The 18,321-nt window shown below is 43.3% G+C and overlaps 2 protein-coding genes across 7 annotated transcripts in view; one reads left to right on the top strand and one right to left on the bottom strand.

Moving 5' to 3' along the window:
* tdp1 (tyrosyl-DNA phosphodiesterase 1) overlaps positions 1–4,575 on the bottom strand; it is a 94,401-nt gene extending 89,826 nt beyond the window's left edge. The window contains exons 1-4 of one of the 2 annotated variants that reach the window (XM_029687518.2): positions 4,202–4,575; positions 2,861–3,534; positions 2,720–2,763; positions 2,554–2,609 (exon numbers count right to left, since the gene is read on the bottom strand). In XM_029687518.2, coding sequence (XP_029543378.2) covers positions 2,554–2,609; positions 2,720–2,763; positions 2,861–3,527 — 767 coding nt within the window. In that variant the 5' untranslated portion in view covers positions 3,528–3,534; positions 4,202–4,575. Of the gene's footprint in view, positions 1–2,553; positions 2,610–2,719; positions 2,764–2,860; positions 3,535–4,024; positions 4,043–4,201 lie in introns of those variants that run through there. The other variant, XM_065004113.1, reaches the window with a different exon arrangement.
* Positions 4,576–10,573: 5,998 nt separating this feature from the next.
* Positions 10,574–18,321, top strand: part of efcab11 (EF-hand calcium binding domain 11) — a 79,186-nt gene continuing 71,438 nt past the window's right edge. For all 5 annotated transcript variants that reach the window (XM_029687513.2, XM_029687515.2, XM_029687516.2 and 2 more), the window contains exon 1: positions 10,574–10,715. In XM_029687513.2, coding sequence (XP_029543373.2) covers positions 10,638–10,715 — 78 coding nt within the window. In that variant the 5' untranslated portion in view covers positions 10,574–10,637. The remainder of the gene's footprint in view (positions 10,716–18,321) is intronic.

Raw genomic sequence — 18,321 nt, forward strand, 5'->3', positions numbered from 1 at the left:
CCAGTTTGCGCTGTTCCATGAAGGGAGTAGTACACAGCATTGTACGAGATCTTCAGGTTTCTTGGAAATTTCTCGTATGGAATAGCCAAATTTCTCAGAACAACAATAGACTGACGAGTTTCAGAAGAAAGTCTTTGTTTCTGGCCATTTCGAGCCTGTAATCGAACCCACAAATACTGATGCTCCAGATACTAAAGTAGGCCAGTTTTATTGCTTCTTTAAATCAGAACAGTATTCAGCTGTGCTAACGTAATTGCAAAAGGGTTTTCTAATGATCAATTAGCCTTTTAAAATTATAAACTTGGATTAGCTAACACAACATGCCATTGGAAGACAGGAGTGATGGTTGTAGATAATGGGCCTCTGTACGCCTATGTAGATATTCCATTTTTTTTAAGAATCTTCCATTTCCAGCTACAATGGTCATTTACAACATTAACAATGTCTACACTGTATTTCTGATCAATTTGATGTTAATTTAATGGTATTTTTTTGTTGCTTTTCTTTCAAAAACAAGGACATTTCTAAGTGACCCCAAACTTTTGAAATCGTGTATAAAGCTCATCTGGTAGACTCATGTCACGGTGAGGTGATTTTTAAAAGCACATACTGTTTTGATGATAAGTTTGATGTGATTTTTGAGAGCATTTGCATTGATGTCAGTGGTTAGAGGGACAACAGAGACCTGAGTACCAGGCCATTAGTGACCTGATGAGCATTAGCAAGTTGGGTACTACCAACACATGTCCAGAGTGCATAAGAAAAGATTTCCGTGACTCAATTGTCACCTAGGATTTTACTGCGGTCATGACTAATGACTGCCGGTGTGGTGGTAATACGGTCACGGCAACAGCTCTAATCTTGACTTGGAAGAGTTCCAGTGTTGGATAGCCATAGCAACATGGCATCCCTCTGTTTGAGCCAGGTGTTTGAGTAGGTTAAACTAACTAGCTGCATTAGCTATCTAAGTAAGTGAATGTGAAAGTGACAAAATACGAAATAGAGCTAGCTCTCTCTCGCTACTCATACATTTTTTTTAAAGAAATGAATTTGTTAAAATGTTCCAACTATTCTCTTTCTGTGTCAAATACTCACCATATTGTATGCATTGCAGTGCTGGCTAGCTGTAGCTTATGTTTTCAGTACTACATTCATTCTCTGATCCTTTGATTGGGTGGACAACATGTCAGTCAAGAACTGATAGGTTGGAGAACGTCCCCCGGAACATGTCATAATTACTGTGTAAGGACGAAAACGAACTGTCCTCCGGCTACACCATTGTGCTACCCTACAGAATGCCATTGAGGCTATTGTAAAACAGTGTGTTTTAATAAATTATTTGCTGAAGTGAATATATTTAGTATAGTTTTATTTAAAAAGGATAACTTTAATGTTTCAATATTTTAAAAATTCTGGAGGATGGTGGTCCCTTTCCTCTGAAGAGCCGCCACAGGTTGCAGGACATTGGTTGAAATTCTCCAGGAGAAATTGATGTTCCGTCGGTTCCGCGTCCTTTTACACTAGAAAATCATGAGCCGATCACCACAGAGTGTGTTCCCAAACCATATCGTTGGTGCCGTCTATCGTGGGGAAAGACAACGCATCTCAGTATGGAGCACATTTCAAAATGTATGTATCATCTTAGCTGGTAACTTTATTCCTTGTGACAGGTACATTTACAGCAGCATTAACCAGGTTTCCATAAAACCTTTTTATGTCAGATAAAAAAAACATTGACAGGCCTGATGGAAACAGAAAATGTGTGTGTAAACTTATCAAATGTCGACAAAACAAAATACACAAGACAAAGTGGGTTATTTTGTGTCGGTAAAATTAATCATGCGAGGAAGGTCAGTGGAAGCCCTTTCATGCGTAAATATTGAAAAATAACCCTAATATCGAAGTAAACTTGGAGTCACACAACGACATTTTGTGTGGTCCTCCCACTACAGATGAAATAAATGATGAACTTCACAGGGTGGTGAAAGTGCAAGTTGAGGAGCTTGATGTCCCTTTCCAATAAATATTCAGGGTCTTATTCTGGTGAAATGATCATCGATGCTTGGCTGCCGTTTGACAAATGAAAATAATCTCGCTCTTTAGTACACAATAATCTCATGTAGGCTATAAGCGCACGTGCCAATACCAGAGTGGGCACATTCGCTATATAACACAATTTTTTTTGTATTTTTATGTGCACTACGTCATCACGCACATTCTTTTATCTGCAACAAGTCAATTTGATGGAAACATCTCTGGTAGGAAAAGGTCCATATTGTTTTCTTGCGGGTTTTAGAATATTCAAATGAAATATGTCGCCAATTGGATGGAAACCTAGCTATAGCCTATGTTACAATAATATTAGGCCTAATATATCTAAATGATAGATTAATATGAATGAAAGTCTAATTTACACATCTCCATCTGGCTTTCTGGGGTCACCATATATGAATTGCAGGTTGGGTGTTTCCTTTCGGTTCTGGGCATGTTGGAAACGAATCTGATGGTTGTCAGCTGTATATAGTTTGAGCTTAACAAAGAGTAGGGCATTACCTGAACTCAGGTGGGTACTGCTGCAACATCCAGGCAATGTCAAAGCAGTAGTTGAACTACAAACGAAAGGACAGATAACAAAACTAAAATAGGCAAACTGTCTTTCATCTCCTTGAGTCAACCGAGCAACATATTTCAGTACTAGTGCATCTCAATGATCTCATACCTGCACAGATTCCTTCAGTGTTCCGAACAAAGGAGAGAGGATTTCTGAAATAAGGACACAGAACCATTGATGATTACCAGGGGAGTCATACAAGTCTCTACTGTCAACACAGACATTAGAGCAGAGAGAGTATTCATTCACCTTTGATGTGCAGAGCCCCAGTGTTGTACCTCTTCTCCAGCCCTGTGACCTTGTTGAGGTAGAACCTGTATGTGTCATTAATAGGGGGCACGCTAGTCTCAAAGAAGTCATCTGGTTCGTCTATGTAGTAGGTTCTGCCATGGGGGCTGGGAGGCCTTTCCTCCACCTTTGCCTTCTTCAGCTTGGGGTTCGACCTCTTGGGTGGCGGGTCTTTCTGTCCTGAACTTTGACCTTTATCCTTATCATCATCATCATCACTGTCTGAGAGAGCCCAGCCGGAAATTGAATCATCATCCTTCTTCCTCTTACCAGCCAGAAAGGCGCTGGATTGGTTGGATTCATACTTTACTGGCTTCAATTGGCTGGCCTGGGCTGCATGTCTGGCCTCAGAGCCAATAGAGAGGGGGGGGGCAGCAGTCACTGTGTCAAATTTAGGTTCAGGTTTCACCTCTATGGAAGGTGGAGGATCAGGATCATGTTTGGGTTGGTGGAAGTTGGAGCCTATCTTGGGGGAGTTGTGGTTAGATTCTGAATATGTGTGTTGGTCAGGCGGGGGGCTGCCAAACAACAGAGGGCTGTTGTTGTTTGAGGCAGAAGGGAGAGGGTCATCGTTGTCGTCATCGCTGCTGGAGAGTGTCCATTTTCCGTGCTGACTCGCCTGTGACATTTCTGATCTGCGAGAGGTGAGAGAAAGGGTGAGAGGTCAATGTTGATTGGTCATGGTCAGAAGTTAGCAACAGGAGGCCCATGGTTGTCAGCTTCACAATCAAAGGAATAACTGGTCACTGATCTAAAGTCAGTTTTGTCCACCCCCCGAGTGAATTATATTATGTTTAGGATTGAGATGAAAGGCTGATCCTAGAACTGTGGTTCGGGGCCACATATATAGGGCAAGTATATGTTATCGACATAACCTGGCCTTTACCACCACTGGTATACATACTACAGCAGGGTATGACTATGATAGCCACTACACTAGTCATGGGGAAGATATCCCCAGAGGTGGACTGGATATTCTCCAATAATTCAGCCTCTAGTTATTAGAAGGGAATACTGTAACGTTACTATAACTGCTACATTGAAAGAGATTGCACTGTACAGCAAAGTGTCAGTGCCACACAGACTTTAATAAAACACATAGTATAACTCACAACTACACTTAACTGTTTTGTAAACCGTACATGCCCACTTAGTTTCTAGGCACCTGCTTGCAAAAAAGATGAGAAAATAGCTTTCAAAGTCAAACTACATGCAAGACTAATTGCAAGTAATGATTTAACTAACCAGTCATCAAGAATGTCATTAACAAAATTCAATGATGTGGTGGCGCGAAATACTCACTGCCAGGAGTTGAATTGTTGAAATTGCGGGCGAGACAATTTTTTAAAATATTGCTACAACAATGCATAAATCTTTGATCTAATACCAGGAACGAGAATACTTCCGACGTAAGTGGCTTATTGCATAACCCAGTCTGATAGCTATGTAATATATTATTGAATGATAAATGTTTGCTTTTTAGAAGGGTCTCGTTGTCATGTTTTGCTGAACGGTGTACTGAAACGTCCATCCCCAGCGAAACATGAAGTAAGTAATATTAGTTCCTATCTCGCGACCCGAGCTGACTTTTTGTCCAATTGCTTTTCACGACACTGTGAAAGGCTACATGGTCAATCTGACATCTGCAGCGGCAGTACAATGATCTGCAGGTGAATCCAATCAATGCAGTGGCCCCACAGCATTCACTTGCGTTTTGTTTTATCCGGATGTCTAACCCACATTTTCAGTACTCGAGGCGAAGGGAGAGGGATAAATGGGGCCAAAATACTGTCTTCTCCAGCAGGTGGCGTTCTTTCCGCTCACCAAGCGAGGAGTTTTTGTATGGAGGTCAGTAAAACCACGTTTCCATCCACATTTTTTATGCAAGTAATAACATATCTAAAAAATCACAACAGCTGTGATGGAAACAGGTAGTTTCGGAACAATTTTATAAATGCCGACAGATAATTTGTTTGTTCGACATGGTGGGATCTTTGTGTCAGTAAAATTAATTATGCGAGAAAATAAATCGCGGTGGAAACGCCTTCATGTGCCAATATTGATATAGCCTAAAAACCTAAATATTTAAGTAAACTTGGGAGTCCCGTTATGACTCAGGAAACCATGCCGTTTTAGGCTACAGAATAAATAATGTACTTCACAGGGTGGTGAAAGTGCAAGGATATAAGTTTATGTAAAACTTTTTTTTTTTTTTTAAGTATTTGGATCTACTTCATTAAATGTTGGGCAGTAGTTACATCTAACACTATTAGAAATTATTGTCAGTGACCAAATGTAGGCCTATTTAAGTATTAATGTTTCTAACAACTTGGGTCAAATGCCTCAAATTAATCAATTACTCCGTTTAAATAAATATCAAGGGTCTTATTATGGTGACATGATGATCAATGCTTGGCTGTCCTTTGACAAATACAAATAATAATCTTTTGTCCATAAATCTCATTAGACTCATGTAGTAGACTACCCACACTGTATCTGCAAACTGTTGGCAAGAGCCTACATGCCATGATCAGAGTGAGCACTATTGCTATATAACCAGTGGCGTGTATTCATAGATGCCAATGGAAGCCAGGCCCCCCCCAAAATTTAAAACAAATAATTAAAAACATTAAATAATTTATCTTCCGTGTTATGCGGAGCGACACGGGACCCCAAGAGCAGACAGGGATGAATGAACCAGGGAGATATGGAGTGCAGATTTGGGGAAGCTTGGATGAGTTGAAAACTTGTTGTGGAGACTGAGGTTGGAGTGAGCTGGGTAGAACCGGGTAAATAGGTCCAGAGGGGAATCCAAGGTAGTGGTGGTGAGCTAAATCCAGAACATTGTAGTAGGGTGGTGAGATGTGGAACAGAAGACAGGTGCCAGAAACAGAGAGGTAAACTGCAATGAGAGGATAAACAGCGCCAGGCAGGGAAACAGGCACAGCAGCGTAACAGGATCTTGAATAATCATACATAGCTAGAACCATGATCTGACTGAGCAGAGATTACAATCTGGCAGAGTGGAAGTGGCAGGACTGAGTATTTGTAGGGGTCTTTATTATGGAACAAGTTGCAGCTGGTAGGGATCTGCTCTGACTCCAGCACACCTGTCTCCAACCACACAGAGAGGGAGAGAGAGTGAGTGTACTGGGGGAGTAACAGCAGGTCAAGAAGACACCGGATGAACACAAGAGGCCGTAGCAGGAGCAGATGTGACATTTCATCTCTCTGTGTTTCATCATTTTCCTTCAATTCACAAGAGGCTGAACGTATCTCACAGGAGAATGCATCTGAGTGAGCATACAGTGCCCCTCTGGCGCTCTATGTGTATGCCATCTGATGCTGTCTGGTCCAAAAGAGTATGACATTGTTGTTGCCCATAGTATTGAATGCAAGGGAAGCCAGATAGGATTTGGCCTCCCTTGATAAAACATTTTTTTATAAAATAATAGTGAGTGAGCTCAAGTGTGAATGGTCCTGGCACACCAAAAAGAGGTGTCAAGAGAAGCCAGTTTGGATTTGGTGTCACTCCTATCAAATTGCATCAAGAGCATACATCATTTACAGAAACAACTTGAATTGTTGCATCTTGTTGTATTGTTGTCCTCCAGTGACTAGCTAGCTAAATTTGGCTCTTTCCTAAATTAGCCATGGATGGAGATAGGGATTTAGACGTGTGGTTTTACTTTATTCTCTGTGCTGGCCAATGATAAGAACTGTGATTCTGATCCAACCATTAATTCGTACATTGTGCCCCCTTCCCGAGGATGGAAGTTCAATATGTAGCTAGATGTGGAAGGCTAATGTTAACTAGCTAAAGTTGCCCATGAAAGGAAGTTAGGCTAGCGAGCAAGCATTTTAGTCAGGTAGCCTAAGAATTTTTTTTAAAGTGTGAACTGTATGACAGAATGATAGACCGTTTCCTCAACATGAAAGAGAGCAGGATGGCGTTGGCGTTTCTCTACAAGTAGGGTGAGTCAACATGTTTATTATACATGCAGGAATGCGCACACACACACTGAAATCAGAAACATGGAAAGACATCATATTTAGCTTACAGTGATTGGACTAAATTGTTATTGGGATATTTTAGTTGTCACTGTATTAGACTAAGCCCCTGTTGGAGCGTATTTTTTCCTATTCAAAAAAATAAGAGGTAGGCCTACCTGTTTGACAGAATCAATTATGCTATCCATAGATTTGTCAGTATAGTCAAATCCTCCAATACTGTCACCATACACTCCTTATATACCGCCGTATTTCAAATCAAATTGTATTAGTCACATGCGCCGAATACAACAGGTATTCCTTTCACCTTACAGTGAAATGCTTACTTACAAGACTCTAATCAACAATGCAGTTTAAAAAATATGAATAAGAAATAAAAGGAACAAGTAATTAAAGAGCAGCAGTAAAGAGCAGCAGTAAAATAACAATAGCGAGACTATATACAGGGACCGGTACAGAGTCAATGTGTGGGGGCACCGGTAGTCGAGATAATTGAGGTAATATGTACATGTAGGCAGTGTTATTAAAGTGACTATGCATAGATAATAACCTAGGAGTAGCAGCGGCATAAAAGGGGTGGGGGGCAATGCAAATATTCTGGGTAGCCATTTGATTAGATGTTCAGGAGTCTTATGGCTTGGGGGTAGAAGCTGTTTAGAAGCCTCTTGGACCTAGACTTGGCGCTACGGTACCGCTTGACGTGTGGTTACCGAGAGAACAGACCATTTTTAGGGCCTTCTTCTAACACCGCCTGGTACAGAGGTCCACGATGGGTGAAAGCTTGGCCCCAGTGATGTACTGGGTCGTACGCACTACCCTCTGTAGTGCCTTGCGGTCGGGAGGCCGAGCAGTTGTCATACCAGGCAGTGATGCAACCAGCCAGGATGCTCTCGATAGTGCAGCTGTAGAACCTTTTGAGGATCTGAGGACCCATGCCAAATATTTTCAGTCTCCTGAGGGGGAATAGGTTTTGTCGTGCCCTCTTCACAACTGTCTTGGTATGCTTGGACCATGTTAGTTTGTTGGTGATGTGGACACTAAGGAACCCAAACCTCTCAACCTGCGCCACTACAGCCCCGTCGATGAGTATGGAGGCATGCTCAGTCCTCCTTTTCCTGTAGTCCACAATCATTTCCTTTGTCTTGATCACGTTGAGGGAGAGGTTGTTGTCCTGGCACCACACGGCCAGGTCTCTGACCTCCTCCCTATAGGCTGTCTAGTCGTTGTCGGTGATCAGGCTGTTGTGCCATCGGCAAACTTAATGATGGTGTTGGACTCATGCCTGGCCTGTGCAGCCATGAGTGAACAGGGAGTACAAAAGGGGACTGAGCACACACCCAAGAGGCCCCTGTGTTGAGGATTGGTGTGGCGGATGTGTTGTTACCTATATTTACCACCTGGGGGCGGCCCGTCAGGAAGTCCAGAATCCAGTTGCAGAGGGCTTGGTGTGTTTGGTTAAAACTAGGGCTCAAATTGAGTGAGGGTATGCCATACCCTTTCGTTAAAAGGGGGAAAATAATTGTTCGCTTTATATTTTGAAATACATTTTTAAAAGTATCCAGATAAGTATTGTTATGGAAAGCTTTATGGAAAGCTTTATGGAAAGCTTCATATTATCTCTGTGATGCCTTATGCTAGAAACAAAGTTTAAAATGCCCACAAAGTAAGTGACTTATGCATATGGGTAAACAGGGTATACAGTGCCTCTTTGTTACGTAAGCCTTATTCTAAAATTGATTAAATAAAAATATTTCCTCAGCAATCTACACACAATTCCCCATAATGACGAAGCGAAAACAGATTTGGACACTTTAGCAAATGTATTAAAAATAAAACAGAAATACCTTATTTACATAAGTATTCAGACTTATTGCTATGAGAATTGAAATTGAGCTCAGGTGCATCCTGTTTTCATTGATCATCCTTGATGTTTCTTCAACTTTATTGGAGTCCACCTGTAAATTAATTTAATTGTACATGATTTGGAAAGGCACACATCTGTCTATATTAGGTCCCAACATTGACAGTGCACGTCAGAGAAAAAACCAAGCCATGAGGTCGAAGGAATTGTCCGTAGAGCTCTGAGACAGGATTGTGTCGATGCAGAGATCTGGGGAAACTGAGCATTCGGAGGAGGAGAGTCTTAGTCAGGGAGGTGACAAAGAACCTGATGGTCACTCTTACAGCTCTAGAGTTCCTCTTTGTAGAACCTTCCAGAAGGACAACCATCTCTGCAGCACTCCACCAATCAGGCCTTTATGGTAGAGTGGCCAGACAGAAGCCACTCATCAGTAAAAGGCACATGACAGTCCGCTTGAAGTTTGCCAAAAGGCACCCAAAGACTCTCAGAACATGAGAAACAAGATTCTCTGGTCTGATGAAACCAAGATTGAACTCTTTGGCCTGAATGCCAAGCGTCACATCTGGAGGAAACCTGGAAACCAGAGCTTGAGAGGATCTGCAGAGAAGAATGGGAGAAACTCCCCAAATACAGGTGAGCGAGCTTGTTGTGTCATACCCAAGAAGACTTGAGGCTGTAATCGATGCCAAAGGTGCTTCAACAAAGTACTGAGTAAAAGGTTTGAATACTTATGTAAATGTGATATCAGTTTGTTTGTTTTTTATTAGAAATTTGCAAAAATGTCTAATCCTGATTTTGCTTTGTCATTATGGGATATTGTGTGTAGATTGAGGGGGGGAAAACTATTATTACATTTTAAAATAAGGCTGTAACCTAACAATATGTGGAAAAAGTCAAGGGGTCTGAATACCTTCCAAAGGCACTGTATTGATTCCTCTCTGACATTCTGAAGCTGAGCTGCGGCCTTCAATATTCGAAGAGTCAAAAAATGTACTTTGCTATTCTGTCTCTATTAATTGAGCTTTTCATTTTCTGAATATAGGATGTTTAAACCCAGGCAGTTTTTATAGAAGCACTTCTGTTGGGTTAAGCAACAGATGAGTAGCCATGGGTTGAAGCTTACATTTTTCTGCCTCAGTCGAGCCTCTGTATGCGTGGAAAGGTAACTTGGAAGTGCCATACTTAGATTCATACGGATGTCTAATATTTGATTATTTGCAAACAGAAACCTTTTAGTTTCAAACAAGACATTGTGGTTTGACATTGGAGAAATATGGTAAGAATGCCTATTTCTGTCCATTCTTCCCTGAAACTATCCACCTTTCCTTTGAGACTTTTTCATGGTGACATTTTCTCTTGGTTGCAAGCTGTCTTCCCACAATCAACGGACAAAGAAATACAAAAAACGAATTTAATAGAGACTTGTGATTTTATCAGCGTAATCAGACTGAAAATATTAGGATATGTTATTGACATTGAACTGATTATATAGCCTACTAATCAGATGTGTTAATTGTGTTTAATATGTAGTGTACGGCAATGAATGGGGCTGCTATTATGTTGTTCTATGTTGACTATTAGGCCAAACCTAATGCGTAAACCTAATGCCTAGATCTGCTGCCCTACACTATTCAGGTTTGGCGGGTGGTTCTTTTTCCACCACTATCAAACAGGTAAACCAAAATGTAACGTGATTGGCCGGCCACACACTACCGCACAGTAGGTGGCAGCATGCACAGTAGGTGGCAGCATGCACAAACAAAATGTGCGAACACCATGATACCAAAGAAGAAGAACAGGTAACCAACCGTGGAGCTCATACGGTCTCCAAGGAAACTGAACTTTTCCTCTTTGCAATCTATCAACATGGAAATGTGTTCTCTAACACATTTTGCCAGAAAACAAAGAGAAATCACCGACATCGACAAGAAGAAGTTTGAAACGGTAAGAACTAACGTTAGCTAACAGTACTGTACCGACTCATAGACTCTACTGTAGGTAACTGTTTTTTTGCGGTTGTCTGATAAGAGGCAGAATGGCTCCGTAATTGACTGGCCCTTGTGTGGGAGTACAGTTTAGGGTACCGAAGTTTACCCAATGTACCGTATCATTACCATGTCAAGTTCTGTAAAAGCACATCCCATAATTTCCGTCTACACTAGTATCATTCGTGTTCAGAGACCAGAGGGTCCGGGATGCCAAGGCAAGCAAGAGTTCAGTTCACAGGTGAGAGACACTAATGTTACACGGCCAATCTTTTACATTCTGACCAGACCGCACACGCATGTTGATTTTGTCCACCCACACCAGATGCTATCAGGACATGCAGTTTGAAATATCAAAACAAACTCAGAACCAATTATATTAATTTCGGGACAAGTCGAAAAGCATTAAACATTTATGGCAATTTAGCTAGCTAGCTTGCTTTTGCTAGCTCATTTGTCCTGGGAGATAAACATTGGGTTGTTTATTTTACCTGAGATGCACAAGGTCCTCTACTCCAACAATTAATCCACAGATAAAATGGCAAACCAAATTTGTTTCTAGTCATCTCTCCTCCTTCCTTCAGGCTGCTTCTTTTTATTTTGGACTTTATATGGTGGTTGGCAACCAACTTTAGGTGCATTATAGCAACTGATTGGAGTGTGGACCTAAGTTCATTTTTCAATCACCCATGTGGGTATATGCTCCTGAAAACCAATGAGGAGATGGCATTTTGGTATATGCTGCAGAAAACCAATGAGGAGATGGGAGAAGCCAGACTTGCAGCGCATTGAGTCACAAATAGAACCCATTCTATTTTAGTGCCTGGCCATGCAGATGCTCTGCAAGCAGTGTGGGTGCAATGATTGAATAACATGTATATGTACATTTACATATTACACCGCCCGTCGTGTGCAAAATACATTTACACATAAATCATTGCACCCACACTGCTTGCACACGTCTTGTAGCCAGGTGCTAAAACAACTTGTTTCTAGTGACGCTTCACACGCTGCAAGTCCCGCCTCTCCCATCTCCTCATTGGTTTTTAGGAGCATATACTCATGTGGGTTATTAACACTAGGGCACGAGGGGGTGTGGTATATTGCCAATATACCATGGCTAAGGGATGTTCTTATGCACGATGCAACGCATAGTGCCTGTATACAGCCCTTAGGTGTGGCCATATACCACAAACCCCCGAGGTGGCTTATTGCTATTATAAACTGGTTACCAAAGTAATTAGAGCAGTAAAAATAAATGTTTTGTCATACCCATGGTATACGGTCTGATATACTACAGCTGTCAGCCAATCAGCATTCAGTGCTCAAACCACCCAGTTTATAATGTAAGATGAACTGAGGTCCACACTCCAATCCAGTTGGTGGTGGTAATGCACCTTAAAGTTGGTTGCCAATGGCCATATAAAGTCCAAAGAAGAAGCCCCTGAAGGAGGAGAGATTACTAGAAACAAATTTGAGCTGTGTTCAAATGCTCATACTAACTGCACTATTTGTGATATGAATTGAGTATATAGTATGCTTATTGGTCAAAGTATGGATATAGTTAGTATGCCAAAAAGTTCCCGGATGTCATACTAAATTCGCCAAAATACAAAGTATACATGCAGTGGACACTGTCTGTGCTTTTAGGGCCCATAATGTAATTCTTCAGAAAATGGGCGTGGCTTCACGTTTTCAGATTGGAGGAAAATATGCTAAATGAGAGTGGATACAAATTCATTGATTTAACTAATTGTGACATGTTAAAATGTGAGCAATGTAATGACTTTTCAACTAAGTTACGTTACACGTTATGTTGGCTGACAATTTATTAGCTACGCTATCATAACGAACCGCATAGCATTACAGCAGTATGTACTGGTATGTTAGCTAGTTACCTAGCGTTAGTTGGCTACTAATATATTGAACTTGCCAGCCAGTATTGTTAACTAACTAACTACCCAATGTTTATTGTCTTTATTATTCACATCATTCTTAGCTAAGTGGTATAGTCGTTGTGTGTTTCAATGGACATTGTTCATTCTGGCTATCTACTCCCGATTTCAGAGCACTCTCATGCCGAATAACTGATGAATTTACAAACGCTCATCACCTGTTGAATATGGCTGGTGTCAGTAAAAGTCGGCAAAAAAAGCTTAATTAAATTGTTGCCAGCTGCACAGTTAGTCACCAATGCTCTGGATACAGTGCTCTAATTACAGCCTAACCAGCTATACTAGGGCGAGTAAAATGGTCAGAGTGAGGTGTTCTCTCATTTGTGTTTGGAAGTAGCTAGCCAACGTTAGCCAGTTAGCTCGGGTGCTTGACTGGCGTTAAATGCTCGGATCAACCCTACTCCTCTGCCAGAGCGTCCAGTGTGTGCTTTGAACGCTCCGAGAGCAAAATATTAATCGCCCAACATAAGTCCCCGACCTCACTCCAGTTACCCAAGTCATAGACTGTTCTCTCTTCTACCGCATGGCAAGCGATACCAGAGCCTCAAGTCTATGTCCAAAAGGCTTCTTAACAGCTTCAACCCCCAAGCCATAAGACTGTTGAACAGTTAATGACCTCACTAATGCTCTTGTGGCTGAATAAAAGCAAGTCCCTGCAGCAATTTTCCAACATCAATGTTATATATTAATGCCCATGATGTTGGATTGAGATGTTCGACGAGCAGGTGTCCACATACTTTTGTTTGTATAGTGTATATTCGCCTGTATTTAACCCCCCCCTCCCAATAATGAAATGCTAATGTGGCTATCATAAAGTACTACAAATGCCGTGATGATCCGAAGTGAGTCAAAGGTAAGATTCTCTTGATAGTTAATCTAATGTTAAATTAATGTAGCAACTAATAAATTGGCAACATTTCTATTAAATGGAAAATTCTTTGAACTGTCTTGTACAGGTTTTAAATTGACACAATCAATACCTGTTAGTAAAGGTATCAGCTAGAGTTGAAATGAAGGAACTTGCAGGGATTTGTAGTTTTGTATGATGTCTACTTTGATGCTAATTAGCATTTACAAAACTGAGCGTTAAATAGAGTCTAATATATTGATAAGTCACCTTGTCTGAGATTTACATGTTTATCAAAACGTCACGCCAGGGTAAGCCTACACGAAACACAGCCCTTATTTTATGTGTTTTTAAAATCACCTATGGGAAAAATTGATGGTGGAAAAACAATTGGAACCATTTCCCTGCATGACTGCTAGGTTTTATGGGTACTATGACACATTCAATGTGGTTTGGGGGTCTATAGAGCTCGCCAGCTTGTACTGCTAAAACCCGGAAATAATTTACCTCTGGTTCGTTCAGCCCAGTCACGTTTATACATATCATTGGTTCAGCCATCCCTATGGGAAAAATGTATGGGGAAATAATAAGGGGTTTGGAATAAATGCCAAAAATAAGGTCTGAGGTTAACACGGGTTTAGGAGATCTTATACTGTGCAAGTATTCAGACCCCTTGACTTTTTCCACATTTTGTTACGTTACAGCCTTATTCTAAAATGGATTAAATAGTTTTTTTCCCCCCTCATCAATCTACACACACTACCCCATAATGACAACAGAAATGTCACAGTATTCAGATAATTTACTAAGTACTTTGTTGAAGCACCTTTGGCAGTGATTACAGCCTCAAGTCTTTTTGGGTATGACGGTAGCTTGGCACACCTGTATTTGGGAAGTTTATCCTATTCTTCTCTGCAGATATTCGCAAGCTCTGTCAGGTTGGATGAGGAGTGTCGCTGCACAGCTATTTTCAGGTCTATTGGATGCCGTAATCATGAGCCTATGAACCAGAGTTGCACTGTTAGCACTGAGGCTGTGTGCCCTAGTAGGAAGACCACTTGTGCAGCTCACCCTGCACTATCAAGTCTACTTCTGATAAGTTTCCCAGTAAAGTATTAAAAACAATCAAGCAACCCAGAAAAGTGCTAAAAATAGTCCATATTAACATATGCAGCTTGAGAAACAAGGTCCATGAAGTCAATAACTTGCTTGTAAAGTATCTCTGAAACTCACTTAGATAATACCTTTCATACAGTGGTAGTAATACGTGGTTACAACATCTACTGAAAAGACAGAAATGCCAAATGGTGTTGCGGTCTATATAAAGAACCTGTTAGGATTGTGTATTGGAGGTGAGAGCAGAGTGTAGTGAACAGGCACACGTTTATTCCGTTCAAAAATGACAGCACAAAGTAACATAAAATGTGCCAAAACACAGAACATAAACAAAAAATAATGCACGTAACAATATCCACAATATCAAAATACACGTAACACAAAACAATCCTACACAAAAACATAATGGGGAACAGAGGAATAAATACATATGAATTGATTGGGGAATGAAAACCAGGTGTGCAGGGAACAAGACAAAACAAATGGATACATGAAAAATAGAGCGGCGATGGTTAGAAAGCCGGTGATGTCGACCGCCAAACGCCACCCGAACAAGGAGAGGAGCCGACTTCGGCGGAAGTCGTGACAGTACCTCCCCCGGACGCGCGGCTCCATTGGTGCGTAGACACCGGCCTCCCGTATCTAAGACTCCTGGAGCGGACCAACCACCACCGGCCTGAGGAGAGACGCATGGAACGAGGGGTTAATACAGTAATCGGGGGGAAGCTGTAACCTGTAACATACCTCGTTCACTCTCCTCAGGACTTTGAATGGCCCCACAAACCGCGGGCCCAGCTTCTGGCAGGGCAGGCGGAGGGGCAGGTTTCGGGTCAAGAGCCAGACCCTGTCCCCTGGTGCGAACACCGGGGCCTCACTGTGGTGACTGTCTGTGCAGGTCTTTAGGCGCAGCGCGGCCTGCTGGAGCTGACCATGGGCGGCTTCCTAGGTCTCCTCCGCGCGTCTGAACCACTCGTCCACCGCAGGAGCCTCAGTCTGACACCGATGCCACGGTGCCAGGACCCCAATACACACTGAAAGGGGGAGAGGTTAGTGGCGGAGCAAGTTCTGCACCATCTCTGCCCAGGGCAGGAACGCCTCCCACTCCGCCGACCGGTCCTGGCAATAGGACCGCAGAAACCTGCCCACATCCTGGTTCACTCTCTCCACCTACTCATTACATTCCATGATCGCCCTCCAGACTCTTGAAGTGAACTGGGGACCCCGATCAGACACTATATCCTCAGGCACCCCGTAGTGCTGGAAGACGTGTGTAAACAGGGCCTCCGCAGTTTGTAGGGCTATAGGGAGACCGGGCAGAGGGAGGAGACGACAGGACTTAGAGAAATGATCCACAACGACCAAGATCGTGGTGTTCTCCTGTGAGGGAGGAAGATCCGTTAGAAAATCAACCGACAGGTGTGACCAAGGCTCCCGGGAGAATGGGAGTCTGATCCATGGGCCACTCCTCTGTGTCATACAACCGGGACAGTGCGCATGCCGTAACATTCTGGGAACCTGGTCTGTAGGACAGGGTAAACACAAAACGGATAAAGAACATGGCCCACCTTGCCTGACAAGGATTCAGTCTCCTAGCTGCCCGGATGTACTCCAGTTTGCGGTGGTCTGTCCAGATGAGGAAAGGGTGTTTTGCCCCCTCAAACCAATGTCTCCATTCCTTCAAAGCCTTAACCACAGTCAACAGCTCCCGGTCCCCCACATCATAGTTCCTCTCCGCTGGGCTGAGCTTCTTCGAGAAGAAAGCACAGGGGCGGAGCTTCGGTGGCGTGCCCGAGCGCTGAGCGAGCACGGCTCCGATCCCAGCCTCTGACTCGGCCACCTCCACTATGAATGCCAAAGAGGGATCCGGATGGGCCAGTACGGGAGCCAAGGTAAACAGAGCTCTCAGCTGCCCAAAAGCCCTGTCCGCCTCAACCGACCACTGCAGATGTACAGGACCCCCCTTCAGCAGTGAGGAAATGGGAGCAGCCACCTCGCCAAAACCCTGGATAAATTTCCGGTAGTAATTGTCAAACCCTAAAAATGGCTGCACCTCCTTTACCGTGGTGGGAGTCGGCCAATTACGCACGGCTGCTATGCGGTCACTCTCCATCTCCACCCCTGATGTGGAAATGCGATAACCTAGAAAGGAGACGGACTGTTGAAAGAACAGGCATTTCTCAGCCTTGACGTACAGGTCATGCTCCAACAGTCATCCAAGTACCTTGCGCACCAGGGACACATGCTCGGCGAGTGTAGCAGAGTATATCAGAATGTCATCAATGTACACCATGCAAGTCCCTGAAAATCTCGTCTACGAAGGATTGGAAGACTGATGGAGCATTCATCAACCCGTACCACATGACGAGGTACTCGTAATGCCTTGAGGTGGTACTAAACACCGTCTTCCACTTGTCTCCCTCTCGGATACGCACCAGATTGTACGCACTCCTGAGATCCAGTTTAGTGAAGAAGCGCACCCCGTGCATTGACTCAATCGTCGTGGCGATAAGAGTTAGCGGGGTAACTGTACCTCCCCGTGATTTGATTGAGACCTCTATAATCAATGCACGGTGCAGACCTCCATCCTTCTTCACAAAAAAGAAACTCGAGGAGGCGGGTGAAGTGGAGGACCGACTGTACCCCTGACACAGGGATTCGGAGACATATGTCTTCATAGCCACCGTCTCCGCTTGCGTCAGGGGATACACATGACTCCTGGGAAGTGCAGCGTCTACCAGGAGATTTATCGCGCAATCCCCCCCGTCGATGGGGTGTGTCGCCTTCTTCTTACAGAAGGCGAGAGCCAAATCGGCATATTCTGGGGGAATGCGCACGGTGGAGACCTGGTCTGGACTTTCCACCATGGTAACACCAACGGAAACCCCTACACACCTCCCCGAGCACTCTCTCGACCACCCCGTAAGAGCCATCTGTTGCCAGGAAATGGTGGGGTTATGACGAGCCAACCAGGGAAGGCCTAGTACCACAGGAAACGCAGGAGAGTCAATGAGAAAGAGACTGATTCTCTCATTGTGATCTCCCCCCCCTCCTGCGTCTCTATGGCCACGGAGATGGTGGCCTCCCTGATTAGCCCTTACCCTAATGGTCAACTATCCAGAGCGTGAACCAGAAAAGGTCTATCCACAATAATGGGGATCCCTAAACTAAGTGCTAACGCTCGGTCGATAAAATTCCCAGCTGCGCCTGAATCGACGAGCGCCTTATGCTGGGAATGCGGGGAGAACTCAGGGAAACAAACCGGTACAAACAGGTGAACAACAGAGGACTCTGGATGAGAGTGGTGCATACTCACCTGGGGTGATGTCAGAGTGCCCTGCCTGGTGTACAGGTCCCCAGGTGTGCAGGGAACAAGACAAAACAAATGGATACATGAAAAATGGAGAGGCGATGGTTAGAAAGCCGGTGACGTCGACCGCCTAAGCCACCCGAACAAGGAGAGGAGCGAACTACAGCGGAAGTCGTGACAGAACCACATACCTGTAAAGCTTAGAGAAGATATAATGTTAAATACTGTAATATGGCTGCCGGTACATCTGCCTCACCTAAAACCCATTCTTGTGGGAAGCTGCTATAGACCGCCAAGTGCTAACAGTCAGTATCTGGATAATGTATGTGATATCAACAGA

The sequence above is a fragment of the Oncorhynchus nerka genome, linkage group LG18 (genome assembly GCF_034236695.1).
Source record: "Oncorhynchus nerka isolate Pitt River linkage group LG18, Oner_Uvic_2.0, whole genome shotgun sequence".
Taxonomy (NCBI): Eukaryota; Metazoa; Chordata; class Actinopteri; order Salmoniformes; family Salmonidae; genus Oncorhynchus; species Oncorhynchus nerka.